Source organism: Salvelinus alpinus, chromosome 25 (assembly GCF_045679555.1).
Source record: "Salvelinus alpinus chromosome 25, SLU_Salpinus.1, whole genome shotgun sequence".
Lineage (NCBI taxonomy): Eukaryota > Metazoa > Chordata > Actinopteri > Salmoniformes > Salmonidae > Salvelinus > Salvelinus alpinus.
In genome coordinates, this window is record NC_092110.1 from 24,038,801 (window position 1) to 24,065,291 (window position 26,491).

Consider the following 26,491-nt stretch of genomic DNA (forward strand, 5'->3'; position numbering starts at 1 on the left):
TACAACCAGGACTGGGCCTGCTAACTGACATATACTGTTCAATATCAATTCAGTTGACCTTACTTAAATAAGTGTTTCAATTGCACTATTTTATAAAAACATTTTGAAAAGAGTATTCATAGAGCGGTGTGAAGTCAAGGATCACAGAGAATCACTATGGGCCAGTGGGCCACAACAGTTTAAGCTACTGTCTGCATCTCACTGGCATATTAAGGGGCGTGGGGGACCATTGGTTGGTAGATTGTTTCATGACCTAGTTTGATGTGCAATTCCACCAATTTACATGAAACAGTCACGAGAGACCACAAGTGTCATATTACTTGCCTTCTATATTTCTCTACCCTTTGGAAAATTATATATATCAAGTCTAGCACATAGGAATTTATAACATGGTTGAATATGAGATAAATAACTTCTGACAATGTTTACATTAATCTTTATTAACATAGCGTTGTCAGTAGATGGGCATGAAAGGTTACAAATGCCTGATAATCATATAAAAAAACATCACAATAAATGGTCCTCACAGTATCAACTAACTATAGGCCTATAATTGTTTACACACTGGTAAGACGACAGCAATTAAAATACCATCATAATTGAAAATATATTTTTCAGCTACATATCATAGTGGCTGTTTGAATAAAAAGGCACAAGCAATTGCAAGAGATATATTTCTTTAGTAAAAAGTGCAAATAGGGGACAGAACCAGCTGGCTCACAAGACTCCAAGCAACTGCAAAGCCACTGCGATGGATAGAATGATGACTCCAAAATAACCAATGTACCCATAGGCACCCTTCATCCTCTTGGCTGGATCTGGGGGGGAAATATAATTATTATAGTTTACAGCCATTTATAAAATGCTAAATAAGAGTGTGATTCTTCCTATCATTACCTGCTACCATTTTGCAGAATGTGGGGATATTTCAGCACGTTTCACATTACATTTTCATAAAATACAGCTCTAGTACTAATTTTCATAATGGTATACAATAATGATAAAATGCAGTTATGGTTGAAATACTAAATAGTTGCTAAAAGCATACCTAATCTACAAGGAGTGTATTGGGAGTTTAACCTTTTTCACTCATGCCCTGTGACCCTGTTTGTGAACTATTGAATGGAAACTGGCTCAAAAGTAATAAACAAAGATAAGAGGTGTTCATGTCATGATGTGGAATGTCATTACAACAGATGGTCTTACCTCCGGTGTAGTAACCCCAGGCATAGGAGAACCTGCTGGTGACCCAGATGGCTCCCAGCACAGCTGCAGAAGTCTTATAAGTGGAGGGATGAGTGATTGGGTAACAGGAAAAAGGGTAAAACACAGAGTGAGGAAGTAGGACAGTGTAATAGCCAGTGAACTGTCAAACAGAGAAGACGCTGAATCATTGTCACAACACCAGTGAGGTGTGGTCTATACTAGTATGTGCTGTCGTTGGTTGTGTAAAGAGGACAGATAAATGCAGCAAATGCTGTCAATGATCATCCAGAGAACATGGTATGCCACTCCCACTTGGTTTACTTATTATCAGAAAATTACACTGGTGATAAACCTTTCTTTAGAAGCATTTATCTATCAGTATTTACACAGGGATAAGGCCAATAGTGCACTGTGTGTGAGTTGACAAAAGAATGCTGTTCAACTAGGTAGTAGCATGCAGTAATTTGGAAGAGGATTTAGAGGATTTTAAAATGGGTGACTACTACTTTCTGAATGTGGTTGTGAAAGAGCCACTCAAATGTAAGCTGACATTAAATCCAACCTATGTGTGTGGCGGTGTAAGTGATGTAACCTGGTAATGCTGGTTTGTGTAAGCAGATACATACTGGATAGACAAGAGCTGCAATGGTTTGGAACACAAGCCACTGTGGGAAGACCTCTAGTGTGTTCTGGTGGGCCCTCTGGATGCAGTTGAACACCTGCTCCTTGTCACTGTACATGGTAGGGTACTGCCCAGTAGAGGAGAAAAAATGTCAGTGAGAAGTGGCATAGTAATACTCATTTTCTCTGAGCTCCTGTACCAGCAATAGGGATAGTAGTAGCCGTCTACTGCATCATCATCGTTAGGATGGAGTTGTGGTGCATTCGGGCCAAGTTCTTGGAGACCAGATTCAAAATACTTGACATAATGGAAGAGGGGAAAGACATTAACATATACAACGTCTCCATCATCAGGTGACCTGTATTTCTCATGTACACATTGTTGTTTGCATAACAGACTACTATACATAGGGCAGGTCAAGTTCACCAAGTACATAGCCCCTCAAGTACGGTCAAGCCAAGGCAATGAAGCTCCCACTTTGAGCAGGATCCAATCCTGCTCAAATTTATATAAACTCGGATCAGAACAGAACAAAGCTATGTTCCAGACGGATTACAGTGCTAAAATGTGCTTATCTGGCATTGCAGCGCAGTTATTTCCGCATCATCGTCAGACAGAAACGTCATGTACTTACCTTCACATCGTATTTCTTTCTGGCAGCTCCAACCTTAATACCAAGATAACTCAACATGATCCAGCTATAAAAGTATGTAAATATGACATATCCGAAGCTTGATGGCAAGAGCTCTAGAATTTCCATTGTAAAAGAATACTGCAAAATAACAACTAATTATAAATTCGAGAATAACCTCCGCCTGTATTCGCGGCTTGTTTATGCTGCTAACAAGCAGGGGAGAGGTTATGTATGCTGCTCTCTCGCGATATTTATTTTCTCGCGTTGTGTTTAGTACGATCCATGTTTTTATAGATCTATTATGGTTCATACTGCTTGTACGGGTTGCCTGCCAGTAAACAGTAAACTCGTCCAAAACAATGTCCACTCTTTAATGCAACTCCGGTGTATTGAAAATAAACTTTGTTTGTAAACCACATAATGTGCACTCTATTTGGGAAAGACTTACTAATCACCCCACCGTCCTAACTGCTGTGGAAAGAGCATAGAATACGCGCATTGCCTGTAGCAAACTGACCCTCAAGAACAAGCGAAATGTTTTCAAGGGGAAGGGATTGCAGGGTGGAATTTTCAAAAGCGACACTCGATGACCTAGGCTGACTTCATTTTATGGCTAGTTTGGTCAAGCAGCAGACTAAACTCCACTCCATCACAGTTTATACACCATTTCAATAATACAAAAAATAACCCAAGATAGAGCACAGCCTGTCGTTTCCAATGGGTGCAAATCATAGTGGGCAGAACCAACTTCAATTGGCAAATACCTACCTTCAATGGTCACTGGCACGCTGGATAAGTGTACAGTTCATAGATGAATCCTGATTTCAACTGTACTGGGCAGATGGCGGTGTTAACGGCGTGTCCCATGGTGAGGTTATGGTATGGGCAGGCATAAGCTACAGACAACGAACACAATTGCATTTTATCGATGGCAATTTGAATGCACAGAGATACCGTGGGGACCGTCATTAATTTGGGCGGCAGGTAGCCTAACGCTTAGAGCGTTGGGCCAGTAACCGAAAGTTCGCTGGTTTGAATACCCGATGCGAAAAGGTGAAATACCTGTCAACGTGTCCTTGAGCAAGGCACTTAGCCCTAATTTGCTCCAGGGGCTGACCCTGTAGGTAGGTCGTCATTGTAACTAAGAATTTGTTCTTAACTGACTTGCCTAGTTAAATAAAATTCAGGGATAAAATGGTGGGGCTCACAAAAGCTGTTTAGCAAAAAACTAAAATGTGTTGCCTGTTATGAAATCAAATCACATATCTACCGTAGCTTTATCTGGAGTGATCATGTCAACATCATACTTTCAAAATCTTAGCTAGACAAGCAGTCATCATGAATCAAGTCGACAATCTACTGGCAAATCCTTTTCAATCCTTGTCATATGAAGAACAATTCATGATAAAATGTGTCGGTGCTCATCGGCCAAGTTGGAAATCGCAAATTCAACAATGAGTGGTTTGGAAGGAATAAGTGGCTAACTGAAAGCATTGCAAAGCAATCACTAGCCTGTTAGTCAATGGAGTGGGTGTGTGGTCCAAGTCAGGGTTTAAGGGTCTCTTTTCCAAGCTTAAAAGGATAAACATTCACATGCAACCACATTGGCCATGCTGTCAATCTAGCATGACTTCTGCCGCATTAAAAACAAATGGAAACTTGGAACTGGGAAATCTCAGACTTCAGTGAGTTCAAGTCAACTTTTGAACGGTCATCGAACTCGGAATTCCAAATCTGGGACTCTTCTTTCTAGAGCTCCGACCTGAAGACCACTGACGTCATGATTCAACTTGTTTTTTTCCCAGAGTTCCTAGTTGTCTTGAAAGCACCATGAATCCAGAGAATGCCAGACTTTGAGACAAAGTTTGATGACAAAATTTGCCCACAAGGACCACCGCGCCACCTTCCTGTGCAAGTGAGCCCAGCATAACAAGGTGAGTCCAAAAAATGTCTTGTATGCTGCTGCATAAATGATGTAATATGCCAGGAGATATGTATACTGTAGCTAAGAAAGTAATACTTAGTGTATGTTGTGTAGTAAGCTGTTACTAGAGGTCGACCAATTATAATTCTTCAATACCGATACCGATTATTGGAGGACCAAAAAAAGCCGATACCGATTAAATCAGCCGATTTTTATATACAGTATATATATATATATATATATATATATTTGTAATAATGACAATTACAACAATACTGAATGAACACTTATTTTAACTTAATATAATACATATAATCAATTTAGTCTCAAATAAATAATGAAACATGTTCAATTTGGTTTAAATAATGCAAAAACACAGTGTTGGAGAAGAAAGTAAAAGTGCAATATGTGCCATGTAAAAAAGCTAACGTTTAAGTTCCTTGCTCAGAACATGAGAACATATGAAAGTTGGTGGTTACTTTTAACATGAGTTTTCAATATTCCCAGTTAAGAAGTTTTAGGTTGTAGTTAGAGGAATTATAGGACTATTTCTCTCTATACATTTACATTTAAGTCATTTAGCAGACGCTCTTATCCAGAGCGACTTACAAATTGGAAAGTTCATACATATTCATCCTGGTCCCCCCGTGGGGAATGAACCCACAACCCTGGCGTTGCAAGCGCCATGCTCTACCAACTGAGCCACACGGGACCACTTGTATATCATATACCTTTGACTATAGATGTTCTTATAGGTGTAACGGATGTGAAATGGCTAGCTAGTTAGCGGGTACGCGCTAGTAGCGTTTCAATCAGTTACGTGACTTGCTCTGAAACCTAGAAGTAGTGTTGCCCCTTGCTCTGCAAGGGCCGCGGCTTTTGTGGAGCGATGGGTAACGACGCTTCATGGGTGTCAGTTGTTGATGTGTGCAGAGGGTCCCTGGTTCGCGCCCGAGGTCGGGGCGAGGGGACGTACTAAAGTAAGACTGTTAAATTGATGCTGTTGACCCGGATCACTGGTTGCTGCGGAAAAGGAGGAGGTTGAAAGGGGGGTGAGTGTAACGGATGTGAAATGGCTAGCTAGTTAGCGGGTACGCGCTACTAGCGTTTCAATCAGTTACGTCACTTGCTCTGAAACCTAGAAGTAGTGTTGCCCCTTGCTCTGCAAGGGCCGCGGCTTTCGTGGAGCGATGGGTAACGATGCTTCGTGGGTGTCAGTTGTTGATGTGTGCAGAGGGTCCCTGGTTCGCGCCCGTGTCGGGGCGAGGGGACGGTTTAAAGTTATACTGTTACATAAGCACTATAGTATTGCCAGCCTAATCTCGGGAGTTGATAAACTTGAAGTCATAAACAGCGCTGTGCTTCAAGCATTGCGAAGAGCTGCTGGCAAACGCAGGTAAGTGCTGTTTGAATGAATGCTTACGAGTCTGCTGCTGCCTACCACCGCTCAGTCAGACTGCTATATCAAATCATAGACTTAATTATAATAAACACACAGAAATACGAGCCTTAGTTCATTAATATGGTCAAATATAAATAAATAAAACGGAACCATTCTGTATTTTATCGAATGGGTGGCAACCCTAAGTCTAAATATTGCTGTTACATTGCACAACCTTCAATGTTATGTCATAATTATGTAAAATTCTGGCAAATTAGTTCGCAACGAGCAAGGCGGCCCAAACTGTTGCATATACCCTGACTCTGCGTGCAATGAACTCAAGAGAAATGACACAATTTCCATAGTGAATATTGCCTGCTAACATGAATTTCTTTTAACTAAATATGCAGTTAAAAAAATATATACTTCTGTGTATTGATTTTAAGAAAGGCATTGATGTTTATGGTTAGGTACATTCGTGCAACGATTGTGCTTTTGTTAAATCATCACCCATTTGGCGAAGTAGGCTGTGATTTGATGATAAATCAACAGGCATCGCATTGATTATATGCAACGCAGGACAAGCTAGTTAACCTAGTAATATCCTCAACCATGTGTAGTTAACTAGTGATTATGTGAAGATTGATTGTTTTTTTTAAGATAAGTTTAATGCTAGCTCGAAACTTACCTTGGCTCCTTGCTGCACTCGCGTAACATGTGGTCAGCCTGCCACGCAGTTTCCTCGTGGAATGCAATGTAATCTGCCATAATCAGCATCCAAAAATGCAGATTACCGATTGTTGTGAAAACTATTTATCCTACAGTTCTGACTTGGTGTCCAGGGAGAATACTGTAAGAACGGCCCATGTTCTGAATCCTGTCACTGTACATTTCAAAAGTGATGAACCAATAAATCAAATGTATTTATAAAGCCCTTTTTACATCAGCCAATGTCACAAAGTGCTATACAGAAACCCAGCCTAAAACCCCAAACAGCAAGCAATGCAGATGTAGAAGCACTAATGGCTAGGAAAAACGCCCTAGAATCCAGAACCTAGGAAGAAACCTGGAGAGGAACCAGTCTCTGAGGGGTGGCCAGTCCTCTTCTGGCTGTGCCGGTTGGAGATAACAGTACATGGCCAAGATGTTCAAATGTTCATAGATGACCAGCAGGGTCAAATAATAATCACAGTGGTTGTAAGAGGGTGCAACAGGTCAGCACCTCAGGAGTAAATGTCAGTTGGCTTTTCTTAGCCGAGCATTCAGAGTTCGAGACAGAAGGTACGGTAGAGAGAGAGAGCGAGAGAGAGAGTCAAAAACAGAGGGGGTGGGACAAGGTAGCACGTCCGGTGAACAGGTCAGGGTTCCATAGCTGCAGGCAGAACAGTTGAAACTGGACTAGCAGCATGACCAGGTGGACTGGGAACAGCAAGGAGTCATCAGGCCAGGTAGTCCTGAGGCGTGGTCCTAGGGCTCAGGTCCTCCGGGAGGCGAGCGAGAGAGAGAGAGAATTAGAGGGAGCATACTTAAATTCACACAGGACACCGGATAAGACAGGAGAATTACACCAGATAACAGACTGACCCCAGCCCCCCACACAAACTATTGCAGCATAGATACTATACTGGAGGCTGAGACAGAAGGGGTCGGAAGAAACTGTGGCCCCGTCTGACGATAACCTCGGACAACGCCAACTAGGCAGGATATAACCCCACCCACTTTGCCAAAGCACAGCCCCCACACCACTAGAGGGATATCCGCAAACCACCAACTTACTACCCTGAGACAAGGCTGAGTATAGCCCACAAAAATTTCCCCCACGGCACGAACCCGAGGAGGTGCCAACCCGGACATGAAGATCACGTCAGTGACTTAACCCACTCAAGTGACGCACCCCTCCTAGGGACAGCATGGAAGAGAACTAGTAAGCCAATTACTCAGCCCCCGTAATAGGGTCAGAGGCAGACAATCCCAGTGGAGAAAGGGGATCCGGCCAGGCAGAGACAGCAAGTGCGGTTCGTCGCTCCAGTGCTTTTCCGTTCACCTTCGTACCCCTGGGCCAGACTACACTTAATCATAGGACCTACTGAAGAGATTAGTTCAATTAAGACAAAGGTTGAGACAGAGTCTGCGTCTCTCACATGGGTAGGCAGACCACTCCATACAAATGAGCTCTATAGGAGAAAGCCCTGCCTCCAGCTATTTGCTTAGAAATTCTAGGGACAATGAGGCCTGCGTCTTGTGACCGTAGCGTACATGTAGGTATGTACGGTAGGTCTAAAATCGGAGAGATACGTAGGAGCAAGCCCATGTAATGCTTTGTAGGTTAGCAGTAAAACCTAGACATCAGCCCTAGCCTTAACAGGAAGCCAGTGTGGAGAGGCTAGCACTGGAGTAATATGATCAAATGTTTATTTTTTTGGTCCTAGTCAAGATTCTAGCAGCCGTGTTTATCCGGGTAGCCTGAAAGTAGAGCATTGCAGTAGTCTAATCTAGAAGTTACAAAAGCACGGATTAGCTTTTCTACATTTTTGGACAAAAAGTTGATTTTTGCAATGTTACGAAAAGCTGTCCTTGAAATATTCTTGATATGTTCGTCAAAAGAGAGATCAGGGTCCAGAGTAACGCCGAAGTCCTTCGCTGTTTTATTTGAGACGACTGTACAACCATCAAGATTGTCAGATCCAACAGAAGATCTCCTTGTTTCTTGAGACCTAGAACTAGCATCTCTGTTTTGTCTGAATTTAAAAGTAAAAAATTGCTGCTATCCACCTCCTTATGTCTGAAACACAGGCTTCCAGGGAGGGCAATTTTGGGGCTTCACCGTGTTGAATCGAAATGTACAGCTGTGTATCCGCATAGCAGTGAAAGTTGTCATTCGGAAACAATGTTATCACCAAGAGGTAAAATTTATAGTAAAAACAATAGTGGTCCTAAAATGGAACCTTGAGGAACACTGCAACTTACAATTGAGTTGTCAGAGGACAAACCATCCACAGAGACGAACTGATATCGTTCCGACATATCTAAATCATGGCAGAACTTTTCCATATAGATCTATTAGGGTTTCCAATCTCTCCAAATGAACGTGGTGATTGATGGTGTCAAAAGCAGCACTAAGGTCTAGGAGCACGAGGACCGATGCAGAGCCTTGGTCTGACGCCATTTAAAGGTCATTGAACAAATAGTTATTGACTACGTCCGCCCTAGCTCGATCATTAATGTGTTAATCAAAATTACGGATTGCCTCTTATCCGCTCGTCGTCCACTTATGCCATAGTTTGTACATCTCAATTGTCAGTAGAAACCACATTTGTTTAAGCAAATAAGCCATATCAGCAATGTTTTTTTAAAGGCAGTAAATTAGGCTGAATGAACTGTTTCGCTGCCAGACAAGACTGATGGTGCTGAAAAGAAAGCTCTGCTGTTGGGGCAGCTTTATGTAGGCCCTAACAGTTTGTGGGCACCGTTTGTCACTGTTATAGTGCAATGAATGCATTGTTTAGTGTTGTGTAGTGGCTTTGCTGGCATGCATAAAAAATATAAAAAATTACGGAGTGTGCCCCACAAAGATTTACATTCTAAAAACGGGGTCCTGAGGCCAATTGTTGTGCCATTAATTTGCCATCATCACCTCATGTTTCAACATGATAATGCACAGCCCCATGTCGCAAGGATCTGTACACAATTCCTGGAAGCTGAAAATGTCCCAGTTCATCCATGGCCTGCATACTCACCAGACATGTCACCCACTGAGCATGTTTGGGATGCTCTGGATCTGGGCCATCACCCGAGTTTTATAACATTTGGGGCTCAATCCTGAAGACCAGGGGCAGAGGAGTTTGTGGGTCAGAGGAAAAAAGGGCCTTTCTAAAATAATTCCCTGCAATTCTATGTCATTTTACATGACTCGACACATTACAATAATATATTTTTATTCCCAGCAAATGACAAGAATGACAAGCTACTCCGACATTCACATACTGAGATCAACAAAACGAAGGACCCATGTCTTAAATGCAATCAATAGCATAGGCAAATGAAAAGAGTGGGTACACAGATTTTAGGCCTACAATATGAGGAAATCCTAGTCCACCAACTTGCCAGTGGCATTCACCTATTCAGACTTTTCCCCCCAATTGTATTTTGAAATATTGCAAAATACCTTCTAGCTGCTGCCTGCTGTTCATTGACAGCCACAACTCAACAATCGGCTGTTTTATATTTGCCGTGTGGACTGCCCAATTGCGGGATTCCCAACTGTAGACTAGGCCTATGTGCTCATTATGTGACAAATCACAATCTACAGCATTTTTAAAAAAGCTATTGATCCTATGTGGCTAAATTATGCTGGTGTAGTATTTTTAATGATTTAATTTATTTATAGGGATAGGCGTAATTATATCATTTGGTAAATGTATTTCAATTTACAGTTGAATTTGGAAGTTTACATACACTTAGGTTGGTTCGTTTTTCAACCACTCCACAAATTTCTTGTTAATTAAACTATAGTTTTGGCAAGTCGGTTAGGACATCTACTTTGTGCATGACAAGTAATTTTCCCAATAATTGTTTACAGACAGATTATTTCACTGTATCACAATTCCAGTGGGTCAGAAGTCTACATACACGAAGTTGACTGTGCCTTTAAACAGTTTGGAAATTTCCAGAAAATGATGTCATGGATTTAGAAGCTTCTGATAGGCTAATTGACATCATTTGAGTCAATTGGAGGTGTACCTGTGGATGTATTTCAAGGCCTACCTTCAAACTCAGTGCCTCTTTGCTTGACATCATGGGAAAATCAAAAGAAATCAGCCAAGACCTCAGAAAAAACATTGTAGACCTCCACAAGTCTGGTTCATCCTTGGGAGCAATTTCCAAACGCCTGAAGGTACCACGTTAATCTGTACAAACAATAGCACGCAAGTATAAACACCATGGGACCACGCAGCCGCCATACCGCTCAGGAAGGAGACACGTTCTGTCTCCTAGAGATTAATGTACTTTTGTGCGAAAAGTGCAAATCAATCCCAGAACAACAGCAAAGGACCTTGTGAAGATGCTGGAGGAAACAGATACAAAAGTATCTGTACCCACAGTAAAACGAGTCCTATATCGACATAAGGTGCTTCTACACCTGCATTGCTTGCTGTTTGGGGTTTTAGGCTGGGTTTCTGTACAGCACTTCGAGATATTAGCTGATGTACGAAGGGCTATATAAAATAAACTTGATGAACCTGAAAGGCCGCTCAGCAAGGAGGAAGCCACTGCTCCAAAACAGCCATAAAAACTTTGGTTTGCAACTGCACATGGGAACAAAGATCGTACTTTTTGGAGAATTGTCCTCTGGTCTGATGAAACAAAAATAGAACTGTTTGGCCATAATGACCATCATTATGTTTGGAGGAAAAAGGGGGATGCTTGCAAGCGGAAGAACACCATTCCAACCGTGAAACACAGGGTTGGCAGCATCATGTTGTGGGGGTGCTTTGCTACAGGAGGGACTGGTGCACTTCACAAAATAGATGGCATCATGAGGGAGGAAAATTATGTGGATATATTGAAGCAACATCTCAAGACATCAGTCAGGAAGTTAAAGCTTGGTCACAAATGGGTCTTCCAAATGGACAATGACCCCAAGCATACTTCCAAACTTCTGGCAAAATGGCTTAAGGACAACAAACTCAAGGTATTGGAGTGGCCATCACAAAGTCCTGACCTCAATCCTATAGAGAATTTGTGGGTGGAACTGAAAAAGCGCGTGCGAGCAAGGAGGCCTACAAACCTGACTCAGTTACACCAGCTCTGTCAGGAGGAATGGGCCAAATTCCACCCAACTTATTGTGGGAAGCTTGTGGAAGGCTACCCGAAACGTTTGACCCAAGTTAAACGATTTAAAGGCAATGCTACCTAATACTAATTGAGTGTATGTAAACTTCTGACCCACTGGGGATGTGATGAAAGAAATAAAAGCTGAAATAAATCATTCTATTATTCTGACATTTCACATTCTTAAAATAAAGTGGTGATCCTAACTGACCTAAGACAGGGAATTTTTACTATGATTAAATGTCAGGAATTGTGAAAAACTGAGTTTAAATGTATTTGGCTAAGGTGTATGTAAACTTCCGACTTCAACTGTATCTGCAGCAATTCCAGCACCCCTTCCTGCAGTGCTGTTTTCTTCCATGCGCTGTGACTTTCCCAATGATAAATCAATCAATCAACACTTATTATTAATTCATTAAATCGATTGTAGGCCTTATGACCTTTTTAAACAATATGTCAAATTACTTGAATCGCCTATGGGAAGTGTACAAATGTTTATTCACATCAGTAGGCTAAGTGACTGAAATGCATCAGAAAAGTCTTGGAAAGTTCAGGAAAACATCAGGGAAGCTCATCGGGTCGGCTAGAGGCCTAATGTGTGTGTGTGTGTAGAGAAGATCTGCATTGCTTTCAATTGGTAGACCCATGAACTCTTTCTTACCTCAACTTAGTGAACATTTCCCAGCCTTATTGTAACCAAATATCCAAACGGAGATTCAGTGAAAACAAAAATCTGACATTGATTGATTTATCAAGCTGCTTGTCTCATATCAGCGCAATGAAGGTGTCCCAGTGCTGGAATTATCAGTTGACCACACGTCGCAATTGCTTTACATTTATTATAACAATTGCTGTAGTGCTATTTTTTTTTAGGTACCCTACAAGAGCACCATTTTTATTATTAAGCCATCATTTCTGAATGAAAGTTGGTACCGACATGAAGCCTATTGTATAAAATCATTTTAGAATATACATACAATGCATCTTCCAAATTGCACGATAGCCACTTACAGTATGTGTAGGGAAAAGGAAAATATTTTTTTTAATGCCCAGAGTCACGTCTGGAGGAAACCAGGCACCGCTCATCACCTGGCCAATACCATCCCTACGGTGAAGCATCGTGGTATTAGCATCATGCTGTGGGGATGTTTTTCCAGTTTCAGGGACTGGGAGACTAGTGAGGATTGAGGCAAAGATGAATGGAGCAAAGTACAGAGATCCTTCATGAAAATCTGCTCCAGAGCACTCAGGGACTCAAACTGGGGGGGAAGGTTCACCTTCCAACAGGACAATGACCCTAAGCACACAGCAAAGACAACACAGGAGTGGCCCAGCCAGAGCCCAGACTTGAAGCTGATCGAACATTTCTGGAGACCTGAAAAAAGCTGTGCAGCGACGCTCCCCATCCAACCTGACAGAGCTTGAGAGGATCTGCAGAGAAGAATGGGAAAAACGCCCCAAATACAGGTGTGCCAAGCGTGTAGACCAACCGGCTCGATTTGGTCTTATGTAGCAAAATGTGAAATTGTGTTTTTTTCATTGGATAAAAGTAGAAACTCAGAGCTAGAAAATGGTATATCATATACTACAGTTGAGGAAAAATGGGAAAGTAATTCTGCTTTGAATGTTGATCAGCTTATAACCCCAGTTTTGAGAAAATATTTTGGTAAACGTACTGGAGAGCTCTTCTTTGTCTACATCCATTCAGCACCCTCTTAAGCCTTAGCACCACCCATCTCTTTAAGGATTCACATGTCAAATCAAAGTTTATTTCTCACAGGTGGAAGGGACTCATTAGGGTCTGAAGCTCCATCTTTTATTTCAAATCAAAGTTTATTTGTCACATATGCTGAATACAACAGGTACCTTACAGTGAAATGCTTACTTACAGGCTCTAACCAATAGTGCAAAAAAGGTATTAGGTGAACAATAGGTAAGTAAAGAAATAAAACAGTAAAAAGACAGGCTATATACAACAGCGAGGCTATAAAAGTAGCGAGGCAACATACAGATACCGGTTAGTCAGGCTGATTGAGGTAGTATGTACATGAATGTATAGTTAAAGTGACTATGCATATATGATAAACAGAGAGTAAAAACTGTTGAGAAGCCTTTTTGTCCTAGACTTGGCACTCCGGTACCGCTTGCCATGCGGTAGTAGAGAGAACAGTCTATGACTGGGGTGGCTGGGGTCTTTGACCATTTTTAGGGCATTCCTCTGACACCGCCTGGTGTAGAGGTCCTGGATGGCAGGCAGCTTATCAAACTTGTTATGAAAAAAAGTATAAACACAAAAACTACAGGGTGAATGACATCAGCAGCCTGGTGGTCCAAAACAGCCTAACTAGTGTATTTTAACACCAATAAACCCACACGCTTAAAAATGTATTTAGTATCTGTCAATCTAGCAAACCAGGCAACTAAAGCAACTTTCTAAACAAAGTTTTGGTTAGTTCTAGCTTGTTAGCTATCTAGCTAATGTTAAGTTAGCTGGCTAGCCAGTTCAAATAATGACCATATCATATAGCTGACAACGTTTTCACTTTAGCACATTTGTATTCATTATTACAGGGAAAAAAACTCACTACAAGATCATTATTTACAAGTTAATGGCAAGCCAATTACAGAAAATAGCTTACAGTTGTGAGTGTGATGAAATAAAAGCAGGGCATTCTACTGGAGAATTTTAGAACTTGTACACTGTCTTGTTGGCCTAACGTTGTATCCTAATTTGACTTTGGTGCAAGTCATGTTGGTCTTCACATTATCATCTCTGGTAAACACATAATGTATCAAATAAAATCATCATTTATTTGTCACACGCACAGGATACAGAAGGTGTAAACAGTACAATTAAATTGTTGCTTGCATAGTGGAGTCTTGTTTAGACATGTAGCTAGCTAGCTAGCCAAACAATGAACCATAATCCCAACTCATAACGTTACTACCCTGCATGAATCTGCAGGTAGCGAACCAACCAGGTTCAATGTTAGCTAGCTAGCTGACAGACTATAACTAGCAATGCAAATGGCTCTGAGATACAAATAATATTACTGCACAGATCATTCAAGTAACGTTAGCCAGCAGTATGCTTTAACTTGAAATGAAAACGACTTTCTGACAAAATTAGAAACTTATATCTGAAAAAGTAGCTAGCTAGACTTTTACCCGTACACATGGATGGACGCTTCTCCCTGTCTGTCACGGATGCAATGGTTGCCAATAGTTTGAAGATGTAATCCGGAGAAAGGTGTTTTATACAACAGCCTTCTGTGTGTTCTCTTTTCGACTCCCTCTGCATATTTGCAATCAAACGCCAGAATTTTCTCCATGTCCATAGCTGTCATACTCAAATTCTACTGGGCATTCCACTGATTTCAAAACTCGGTCCTGCAGAAAGTGGAGAGCAACACTTTCGCAGTTCTACGTGATATCTTTTTTTTTTTTTTTTTTTACGTGTTAGAAATGATTACCTACACATACTGATCAGCTCATGTTATAGACAGAAGCCTGCTACATGGCAGACCAATCCTCTCTCCTCTCTCGGCATGTCCAGCCCATCCATTATCTCAGCCAATCATGGCTAGAGGCAAGGTTGCCAGCTTTTTCTGTGGCTAAACCAACTAGGCTTGTAATTTAACAATTTTATTCGTATTTACAGCTGGCATACAAGTTTGTTAAGGCACATGAAAGTTAATGTTCCAGAAGGCATCTGACAAAAACGCTTTTTTTTTTTTTTTTTTACATTACGTTCAAATGCCTCTCCTGTGACCAACTAGGCTTGTAATTTAACCATTTTATTCGTATTTACAGATGGCATACAAGTTTGTTATTAAGGCACATGAAAGTTAATGTTCCAGAAGGCATCTGACAAAAACGCATTTTGATTTAAAAAAAAAATTACGTTCAAATGCCTCTCCTGTGAAGTAGTGACGTGCGACATACACCTAGTTTCCTGAAAAAAGTCACAATTGTGATATTTCAGTTATTTTTATACATTTGCAAAAATGTCTGAAAACCTGTTTTTGCTTTGTCATTATGGGGTATTGTGTGTAGATTGGGGAAAGGGGGGGTGGGGGCGGGACGTTTTAATCCATTTTAGAATAAGGCTGTAATGTAACAAAATGTGGAAAAAGTGAAGGGGTCTGAATACTTTCCAAATACACTGTATACTCTCCCAAACTAAATGTCTATTCAATTTGATACATCATTGCTTACAGTTGAAATGGAACATTGTTATTTAGCAGTCTCCCTCCCACTCTGAAGAAGCACCAGGCATTTCGACTGTGTTATGGTGACTGTATTCCTGACAAGAGAACTTAAAACAGACCAAACTCCCACCGTCCATATGCCAAAGATAACTTGGTACACAAGTGGTGTTCTGGATGGGGTTTGGAGAACTGCATCATCACCATGCCACTCAGACAGAAGGGATTTTTCTTTCTACAATATTTTGTTTGTTTTGAAAACGACCCTTGTAGAATTCTTGTAATGACCAGATGCTTAGCTTTGACTTCAATAAAGAAAGGGTGCATGGGAACTGCTGTTTGTTGAAGCTATGTACAGTCATGGCCAAAAGTTGAGAATGTGGAAATTAATATTTGTGTCAAAGTTTGCTGCTTAACTTCTCTGGGATATGTGGGACACTAACGTCCCACTTGGGCAAAAGCCAGTAAAAATGCAGAGCGCCAAATTCAAATAAATTACTATAAAAATCAAACTTTCATTAAATCACACATGAAAGATACCAAATGAAAGCTACACTTGTTGTGAATCCAGCCAACATGTCAGAATTCAAATTGTGCTTTCGTCGTAAAGCCTACCAAACGATTATGTTAGGTCAGAGCCAAGTCACAGAAAAACACAGCCATTTTTCCAGCCAAAGTGAGGAGTAACAAAAAGCAGAAATAGAGATAAAATTAATCACTAACCTTTGATGATCTTCATCAGATGACACTCATAGGACTTCATGTTACACAATACATGTATGTTTTGTTCGGTAAAGTTCATATTTATATTCAAAAATCTGAGTTTAGGCGGGACGCTACTGTCTCACTTGGCCAAAAGCCAGAGAAAATGCAGAGCCCCAAATTCAAATAAATTACTATAAAAATCTAACTTTCATTAAATCACACATGAAAGATACCAAATTAAAGCTACACTTGTTGTGAATCCAGCCAACATGTCAGAATTCAAATAGGCTTTTTGGCAAAAGCAAACGATGCTATTATCTGAGGATAGCAACAGAGTAAACAAAGAGAGAGAAGCATATTTCAACCCTGCAGGCGTGACACAAACGCAGAAATAAAAATATAATTCATGCCTTACCTTTGACGAGCTTCTGTTGTTGGCACTCCAATATGTCCCATAAACATCACAAATGGTCCTTTTGTTTGATTAATTCCATCGATATATATATCCAAAATGTCAATTTATTTGGCGTGTTTGATCCAGAAAAACACCGGTTCCAACTTGTGCAACGTGACTAAAAAATATCTCAAAAGTTACCTGTAAACTTTGCCAAAACATTTCAAACTACTTTTGTAATACAACTTTAGGTATTTTTTTACGTAAATAATCGATAAAATTAAAGACTGGATGATCTGTGTTCAATACAGGATTAAAACAAACTGTAGCTAGCTTTCTGGTCACGCGCCTCTAACAAACAGTACACTTCAAGTGACCCTCGTTCAAGATGGCCGTACTTCTTCATTACACAAAGGAAAAAAACTCAACCAATTTCTAAAGACTGTTGACATCCAGTGGAAGCGGTAGGAACTGCAAGAAGGTCAATTAGAAATCTGGATTCCCAATGAAATCCCATTGAAAAGAGAGTGACCTCAAAAAAATATATATATCTGAATGGTTTGTCCTCGGGGTTTCGCCTGCTAAATAAGTTCTGTTATACTCACAGACATGATTCAAACAGTTTTAGAAATGTCAGAGTGTTTTCTATCCAAATCTACTAATAATATGCATAGCTTATCTTCTGGGGATGAGTAGCTGGCAGTTTAATTTGGCTATGCTTTACATCCAAACGTGAAAACTTCTCTAGGATAGGGGGCAGCATTAAGTGTCTTTAGATATTTTTGTCAGATGTTACTATGGAATTCTGAAGTATAATTACAATCATTTCAGAAGTGTCAAAGGCTTTTATTGAAAATTACATGAAGTTGATGCAAAGAGTCAATATTTGCAGTGTTGACCCTTCTTTTTCAAGACCTCTGCAATCCGCCCTGGCAGGCTGTCAATTAACTTCTGGGCCACATCCTGACTGATGGCAGCCCATTATTGCATAATCAATGCTTGGAGTTTGTCAGAATTTGTGGGTTTTTGTTTGTCCACCCGCCTCTTGAGGATTGACCACAAGTTCTCAATGGGATTAAGGTCTGGGGAGTTTCCTGGCCATGGACCCAAAATATAAATGTTTTGTTCCCCGAGCCACTTAGTTATCACTTTTGCCTTGTGGCAAGGTGCTCCATCATGCTGGAAAAGGCATTGTTCGTCACCAAACTGTTCCTGTATGGTTGGGAGAAGTTGCTCTCGAAGGATGTGTTGGTACCATTCTTTATTCATGGCTGTGTTCTTAGGCAAAATTGTGAGTGAGCCCACTCCCTTGGCTGAGAAGCAACCCCACACATGAATGGTCTCAGGATGCTTTACTGTTGGCATGACACAGGACTGATGGTAGCGCTCCCCTTGTCTTCTCCGGACAAGCTTTTTTCCAGATGCCCCAAACAATCGGAAAGGGGATTCATCAGAGAAAATGACTTTATCCCAGTCCTCAGCAGTCCAATCCCTGTACCTTTTGCAGAATATCAGTCTGTCCCTGATGTTTCTCCTGGAGAGAAGGTGCTTCTTTGCTGCCCTTCTTGACACTAGGCCATCCTCCAAAAGTCTTTGCCTCACTGTGCGTGCAGATGCACTCACACCTGCCTGCTGCCATTCCTGAGCAAGCTCTGTACTGGTGGTGCCCCAATCCCGCAGCTGAATCAACTTTAGGAGATAGTCCTGGCGCTTGCTGGACTTTCTTGGGTGCCCTGAAGCCTTCTTCACAACAATTGCACCGCTCTCCTTGAAGTTCTTGATGATCCAATAAATGGTTGATTTAGGTGCAATCTTACTGGCAGCAATATCCTTGCCTGTGAAGCCCTTTTTGTGCAAAGCAATGATGACGGCACGTGTTTCCTTGCAGGTAACCATGATTGACAGAGGAAGAACAATGATTCCAAGCACCACCCTCCTTTTGAAGCTTCCAGTCTGTTATTCAAACTCAATCAGCATGAGAGTGATCTCCAGCCTGGTCCTCGTCAACACTCACACCCGTGTTAACGAGAGAATTACTGACATGATGTCAGCTGGTCCTTTTGTGGCAGGGCTGAAATGCAGTGGAAATGTTTTGGGGGATTCGGTTCATTTGCATGGCAAAGAGGGACTTTGCAATTCATCTGATCACTCTTCATAACATTCTGGAGTATATGCAAATTGCCATCATACAAACTGAGGCAGCAGACTTTGTGAAAATGTATATTTGTCATTCTCAAAACTTTTGGCCACGACTGTACTGTAGACAAGTGAGCTTTTGCTCATCTAGGACAATGTATTGATAGTTATGCTTTGTGTGTTGATAGTGAGACTAGAAAATAACTGCTAAAGCAACTGATATGATTTTTACTCAACTTAGTCTTTTTGTTTTCTCTTTGCTGCAGAACAGTAACATAGAGCCTGAGGATTCCCCAATCCCTAAAATATCTCCCAAGAGGAAGATAAATCTCATGCATTATTCATGTAAGTGCCACAAGTGTTTGAGTTAGCAGAAATGTTATATTTGAAAATTCTTAGACGTTTCCTTGAAGTATTGTGCGCCACACTTGAATTGTATTATTCTAAAGTTTCTCTTTTATTTGTTCACACAGAACAATTCAGTGGCCAAGCCCACAGCCATTTCAGTTTCCACCACATCAACAGTAACACCAAGAGTGGAGTGCTTCACAGCATGCAGGAACCTGTTTGGTCACTGGGTCCCGGAAGCGTATTGTGGTGTCTAGTGCTGATTAGTGAACCAATACACTTAAAATAAATTCCTTGCTCCTTGACTTAACTGTGTTTTCTCATTCAATAATTACCAATACAGGAATGACTTAATTTGTTGTGGCATTAGTCAACATATAAAGGTTGTGTGCATACAGCAGTATGAAATCATTTTTAAGTATAGCAGAATCAAATCAAGGTTTCCTCCAGTATATGCTGCTGCTGTTATATTAGTCAGCTGTAATCAGGGGCACAACTTTGGCTTTAGAAGTGGGGGGGACATAACCTGGCGGGATGTCTGGGGGTCCTCAGTCAGAATTTAATCTAATTTGACTCTTAACATTTTGGTGTCACTTTTATTGTTAATAAGAATAGAATATGTTCAGGGCTTAATGTAATGCCCGCCACCTGCCAAGAGCAGGTAGATGTTGGCATTGGCGGGTACAATGCCAAAATGTCTATTTCACTAGTCAACGGAAGTCAGGGCTCCACAGTGCTAGCATTTCACTCGCGTTTGTGAAATGTACTTTTCCGTCCACCAGCCACTGTGGCAGGTAGATTTTAAAATATATCAGCCACTCAGATTTTTTTTACCAGCCAAAACAAATTTTCTCCGCTAAAATTACACCAACAAAACACAGCAACAATTTTTTTTGTTGCTGAGCATGCTTTGTTTCTAAAGCAATAAATATATTACTAGTAAGAAGTAATATGGTATATTGTTTAATTTTTTGTGGCCTGAGTCTTTTAACCAAAATATCAGATGAGACAAAAATGTTCACCTGCACTTTAACTTCATCGTCATCGTTTGATTTTATGTATAGAGCCAAAAGTAGGAGTAAAATGCTTCACTGTAATTCAAATCATAGACCTAACAATACTGTAGAGCTCTTTTTACTTGCACACAATATAGCTGGATCACCCTGTCCTGCGTCTAGGGGTCCACTGCCCTGCAGCGCCCCAACCCAACACATCCCATTCAGCTTTAGGATCTTAATGAACCATTCATTATTGGTTTCAGATGTGTTAGGCCAAGGCTAGAGTGACAACCAACAGTACGGCAGACCCCTAGGGCCAGGACTGAGCAACCTAGCAGCTAAGGAACACCTAAATAGGTATCACCCCTGACGTGGACATGTTTCCAATACACTCTTTTTGTCGTACAGTATTCCATATAAGGCATCCAGACCTTATGAAAGTTGCATAGTATACCCTTAATCTTGTAATAAATCAAATCTAGTGATACATAACTTAACATCCATTGTGACATTGTGGGAGGATAACCACCATCCAATTAATGGCAATGCATTTCTTAGCCACTATAAATGCTTGGTTACACAGTTTCTTCTGATAAGTCTCCAGTATCCACATTTCCAAGCAAACAAAAACAGGGAGAAGGGAGAATCTGTAGACATGCTGAGATAAAAGAACATACTCTTTCCCAGAATTCAGCCAGCCTTCACAATAGCATAACATATTGAAATGTCACCATTTGGATTTGACTCCTCCAGCAGAGGAACTACTTCTAAATGCATGATGTTCAGTTTCACTGGCATATAGTACCTTCTATGGATGGTCTTAAACTGCAGTAATATGCCTGAGATTATATCAACATGATGGGGCATTCTAACATCTGAATCCATTCATCATCATCAGTTGTGTCTCCCAGGTCTTCCTCACATTTTTGTTTTACATGTTTTGTGTCAACAGGGAAAAGACTGTCAATCCTTGACACAGTTTGGAAATCAACTTGAGGTTTGTCAGACCGCCTTAAAATAGTTTCCCTGGCTGCCTGACCCTGCTGAGACCCCATGTCACCACCTGATCCTCCTAAAATGAGGCATGACAAAGAATTACCTTGGTGTACATTTATACATTATATTATCCAAGAATAGAATCAATGGTTTAATAATTGAAATTACCATTATTCCCAGATCCCAGACTGTAACTTTAAACTGCTGTCCTGTTGCTACTGTAGGTCTGCCCATCAATTACAGGGAACTTTGTATCATTCACTGATACTGTTAATATACTGCAAAATTCAGCTGAGCTCCGTAGACTGGTCTTGCCTGGCTGTCTGACCATACTGGGACACCTGTCACCATCTGATCCTGCTAAGACATGATGAGCAGTGTTGTGTACTGACTGTGCACCATGACAGTGAAGCCTGTAGAGCTGTTCATACCGTGTCAGTGTGAAAAGTAGGAAATTAGCTAGGGAAACTGATGTTACATTGCTATACTGACTGTGAATGTAGCAAAAACAATATCTAGCTACAATCATACATCAACTGGCAAAAACGAGCAGAGTTAATTTACTTCTGTTGAAACAGGACAAAACATTTCCATACACACAAGCTGTTAGACACTGCTACCTGACAGATAGCTAGAGGCTAGAACTGAACTGGCTGTGGTATCTACTAACTAGCTAGCTAGCTAGTTTATTCACTTCACACTGAACTTCGAGAGGGGATTAAACACTAGCTAACGTTACATGTCAGATACACTACTAGCTCAGCACTGGGAATAAATATTTTTTTTAGTTAAATCAAACAGCAGTTACCATGCCAGCTACATCAGTCAAATAGAGTAGCTAGTAGCTCTGCTTGCTTTTACAACTCAGAGAAGAAAAAACACACACAGACAACAGCTCCCTCTGTTCGCACTCTGTGGTGTCCACGCGATCCTAATTCCAGCCGGCTGAAACCACCAAACAGCCTGCCTGACCGCTCTGAGTCCGCATGGTCCTAAAGCACATTGATGCCGCTTTTTGTGTCACAATAGAATGATAAAACTGACATTTCCTAATGTGAGGAGGTCATGCTCCCCCCAGTGAAAGTTGCACCCCTGGCTGTGATGCACATGTTGACCACATAGTGTCAGAGTTGCACCACTGAAGTGAGTGCGCAGAACGTATTCTGATTAGTCAACACTTCAAGAGATGAGTGACACTGACAACTAGTTTAGTGATGGAATGGTTTTTGGTGGTTAAAGCCAATCAAATGTAAGTAATTGATTGGGGGACAATGGCTATGTTAGTGATTTGAGGTCTGAATTGGACCCCCGGTAAAAGAAAAACTGCATAGCTTAGCTTGTCATAGCACCTACCTTCAACACTGCCACCTCATGTTTAGTGGTTTTAATGAATGATTTACTCAGGCTCAGATTTCAGTGTAATAAACTTTCCATACATCATCCAGAAGTCACAGCCACACTCATAGAGCAGTATTTGTGAAGGTGGGGTTTGGTTTTGGCGGGTGAGTTAAACTCTTTGTTCAGGGAGAGGAGAGAAAATGTCTGCTAACACATGCCAAATGTCTGCTAACACATGACTGAGCTTTTTTTGAACATGTTCTCTCCTGAGTTACCTGATCTAACCCAAAGTGTCATTATGGCTCATAAAACTGGCTAGTAGTCAGATACTTTCCTTCAGATGCATTTTACCTGAGACTCAGTAAGCCTATTATTATGACAAGATCTGTAAATTTAACTGATTAATTTACCATAAACTGTGATTTCCTGTGTTTTATCAATGGGGGAGTATTAAATTAAACTGCAATCCCATGGCTTGAGGTTTGAATCTGATATTCCCATGTCATGCCACACAATCAAAGATGCCACACAAAGATCCTACATTGTTCAATACAGTACATGCTTAGCAACTGTCTTATCTCTATGAAAATGCAAGTATGATCACCACACCTTTGATGTCAATATCAATGTCATTGTGCATAGTCTCAAACAAACCACAATCATTTGTAATTTCATTAGATGGGGAGGAGGAAAGGCAGGTCTGACTTGTCATCCTTGTGTGTCTAGAGGATTCCTCATGCACAAGGATTTTCTTATATCATTACTTTTATACGCATAAATTACTGCATAACGAGCAAGCGTTCAGGCAGGAGTAATGCAATCAGCCACACCTCAGGACAGATATTCTCCCTTCTGTCTTTTTACATGAGGGTATTTTCTCTCCTCTGATTGTATGATCTGGCCACAAAAGGAGCTGCAGTCTATAAGGGCTAGATTCAATCAGATCAAGGGGTTGCCGGCGATAGCAGACACACGCATAGCAGATGTTTTGGCAGCGTAGGAGGTGAAACTGCATTTGCGCTGTCAAATCGCTGAGCAGCTGCTCTTGCGATCATTGTCATGAAGCCACACCCGCCCCTGGCATTAGAAGTTCAGAACGAGAAAGTGTAGGCTATATAGAAATAATGACGCTCATATTGAGAAATCATTCAAATTAACATTTCTATCTTCCTAATGGAGGTGTAGATTACATCTCACATTCCAGTGTTTCAACTTGTAAACAAGGCTGTATTTCTGTTAATGCAACTCCACGCAGCCAATGGCAATGTTCATTTTAGGTATAATGCCGGGAGCCACTTGTGGATTTAACAGCTCAAACGCAGTTCCACCTCCTACACCATCAAAATAACCGCTATGCAGATGTCGGCTAAAGCGGATCTGATTGAATAGAGCCCTATATCGGGAACATTCTGGCAATGCCACAAAAGTGTCTTTACACATCTTTAGGAGAGAAAAAAACTAGTGTTTACAGCAGGGCATAAAGGATTACATTGTGTGTGGAACACAGAATGCCTTTTCAGTTTGTCGTGAGAAAAATGCTAAAAGTCTCCCCTTGCGGGCAAACTTCATTTGATATTTCATTTATCCTACCAGGGATACCAAGCATCTATTTGGGTAAATCACATGAATTAGATTTTCATTCAAAAACACCTAGCCCTGTACCATATACGGGTATTAACAATAGTTATCACTGTGTAACAAATCAAATTCCATGCAGATTTCTAATTGATACACGCTCTTATCTAATCAATCTTCAAAGAGAATAACTTCCAACAGCCGTTTGGCTAACCTATCACATTCTCTTCTCATTGTACGGGGAAAAAGCCCTTTCATGTGATCTCTCTGATGGAAAAACATGACATGGTATCTGTGGGTCATTGCCTGCTCATCAGGCACATGATTGTGGATTGGCCCAATAGTGAAAAGGGAGAGGAAATACCTATAAAATGTATGGTGCTGCCCATTTAAGACCACTAAAGATAACTGCCAAAGTTGGCTCTCCATGAGGCTAAAATGCAAAGCACTATCATAGTTTTATAGCCTTAAATGTAAGCTGGTTATTTAATGTTTTGTAGTATTTATTTCCTTTACATCACGTGTCAAACTCATTCCACAGAGGGCCGAGTGTCTGCGGGTTCTCTCCTCCCTTGTACGTGATTGATGAATTTAGGTCACTTATTAGTAAAGAACTCCCGTCACCTGGTTGTCTAGTACTTAATTGAAAGGAAAAAAACAGACACTAGGCCTCCATGAAATTAGTTTGACACCCCTGCTTTACATCTTCAGCCAATATCCTCAGGCTGATCAGAGGATAATCCAAAAGAAACAACCCTCACCTGAGAACCAAACCAGGTCCCAACAACTCTGCAAAGTAGAATCAAATGCCAAAGTGATTGCCCTAGTCAAATAATCCAAAAGGATTCCAATAAATATAAAAATCCAATAGAAAATCATCATATTTTGGAACCTATCCAATAGACCTTTATCCAATAGGAGTCCAATATGACTGGTTCCAAAATTTGATAGGACTTTTGTATTGGATTCCTATACGATGCTATAAGATAAGATCCTATAGGATAGCAGTCCAATAGTACTGATTCCAAAATGTTATAGGATCTTTCTACAAGGGATCTACCAGAAATCGTGAAAATGGCGTAGTCTTGCCTATAATAAAAAGGCACATTTAGAAAAAACTTCTCATCTGCTATAACAATACACTGACTCAAAAACCACATACAAATAGTTACAAAAGCTAGCGAGCGAGTCAGCTGACAGGCAAAATGTGGCTAACAGCAACTGTTACCATAGTTTCTTAGCTAGCATAAAAACGAGTGGATAAATGCTGCAGTTACGAAAATTTCACTAAAACATTTCAAACTTCGTCAGGAAACAAATACTGTGCTCACAGTGTTTGCATTTACGCACAGTGAAGGATAAAATAGTTAGAATAATAATGTTAGAAAACCGGAGATTCTCTGCACAGCCACAGTTGGCGAGCTAAACTTGGGTGTTAGGATAATTAACACTGCAAGCGCACGTTATTTGTGACGTCATCAGTCACTCTTAAAAGGACAGGCTTTCTTACAGGTGACAAACAGAAATGACAGAACTGATCAATGGAAATGTAGTAATTAATGCTGTTGTATTGTACTGGAACCAATGACAAATTATAATTTAATGGGTTCATTTGAGAAAACAAGCTATAATAGCATTGTGATTGGGGTGACAAAATCCTTACTTTTGATTCCCAATAGGAAATAATTAGTCAAATAGAATTCCAATAGGATTCTGATAAAGGTGACACAAAATCCTATAGGATTTTTTTGACTAGGGTGTATACCCCCCACACTCCGTCCTCATCTACCAAGAAATCATAAACTTGTAAATATTTTCTTGCATGCTAACCTTTGAAACACCTCTTCCCCATCTTATTACCATATCCCATGAGGCTTATTCAGAACGACGAAACATTACACAGATGTCTGATTCAAACTACGAAGGATGAGGATCAAATTCTATTCGCGTTTATAGGACCCCCACATCGTATTTTTGAATAACCCATAGTGTGCATTGATACAGAATGAGAAACTGTATATAGCATGTGAATCTGTTGACTGTCTTTGATCTCATTTTAGGTCACAAGCCTCTCCTAGCTCATATTCTGCTTGGGGGCAGTCGGCTTAACAGAGATGAGTGATAACGATGAAATTGTTTAATTTGTTTATCCCCTCGTGCACCTACACTAGCACATTCTTCTGCTGGCATAACT

The 26,491-nt window shown here is 40.7% G+C and overlaps 1 protein-coding gene and 1 long non-coding RNA gene across 2 annotated transcripts; one reads left to right on the top strand and one right to left on the bottom strand.

Moving 5' to 3' along the window:
* Positions 1-420: 420 nt before the first annotated feature.
* On the bottom strand, positions 421-2,725 carry mgst3b (microsomal glutathione S-transferase 3b). Its single transcript, XM_071366263.1, has 4 exons — positions 2,463-2,725; positions 1,833-1,955; positions 1,207-1,279; positions 421-818 (listed from the first exon to the last, which is right to left on the bottom strand). The coding sequence occupies exons 1-4, from the start codon at positions 2,586-2,588 to the stop codon at positions 718-720; spliced, it is 423 nt and encodes a 140-aa protein (XP_071222364.1). The 5' UTR covers positions 2,589-2,725; the 3' UTR covers positions 421-717.
* Positions 2,726-4,267: 1,542 nt separating this feature from the next.
* LOC139553679 (uncharacterized) lies at positions 4,268-19,695 on the top strand. Its single transcript, XR_011670701.1, has 3 exons — positions 4,268-4,396; positions 19,309-19,387; positions 19,516-19,695. It is a non-coding gene; the product is annotated as an uncharacterized lncRNA (long non-coding RNA).
* Positions 19,696-26,491: the final 6,796 nt, after the last annotated feature.

What these genes read in the sequence shown, in the direction of transcription:
- mgst3b (XM_071366263.1), bottom strand. Translation starts at nt 2,588, where the DNA reads ATGGAAATTCTAGAGCTCTTGCCATCAAGCTTCGGATATGTCATATTT. An exon ending in GAAAGAAATACGATGTGAAG is followed by an intron (nt 1,956 to 2,462) that starts GTAAGTACATGA and finishes TCTACTGGGCAG; the next exon opens with TACCCTACCATGTACAGTGA. An exon ending in TTGCAGCTCTTGTCTATCCA is followed by an intron (nt 1,280 to 1,832) that starts GTATGTATCTGC and finishes TCCACTTATAAG; the next exon opens with ACTTCTGCAGCTGTGCTGGG.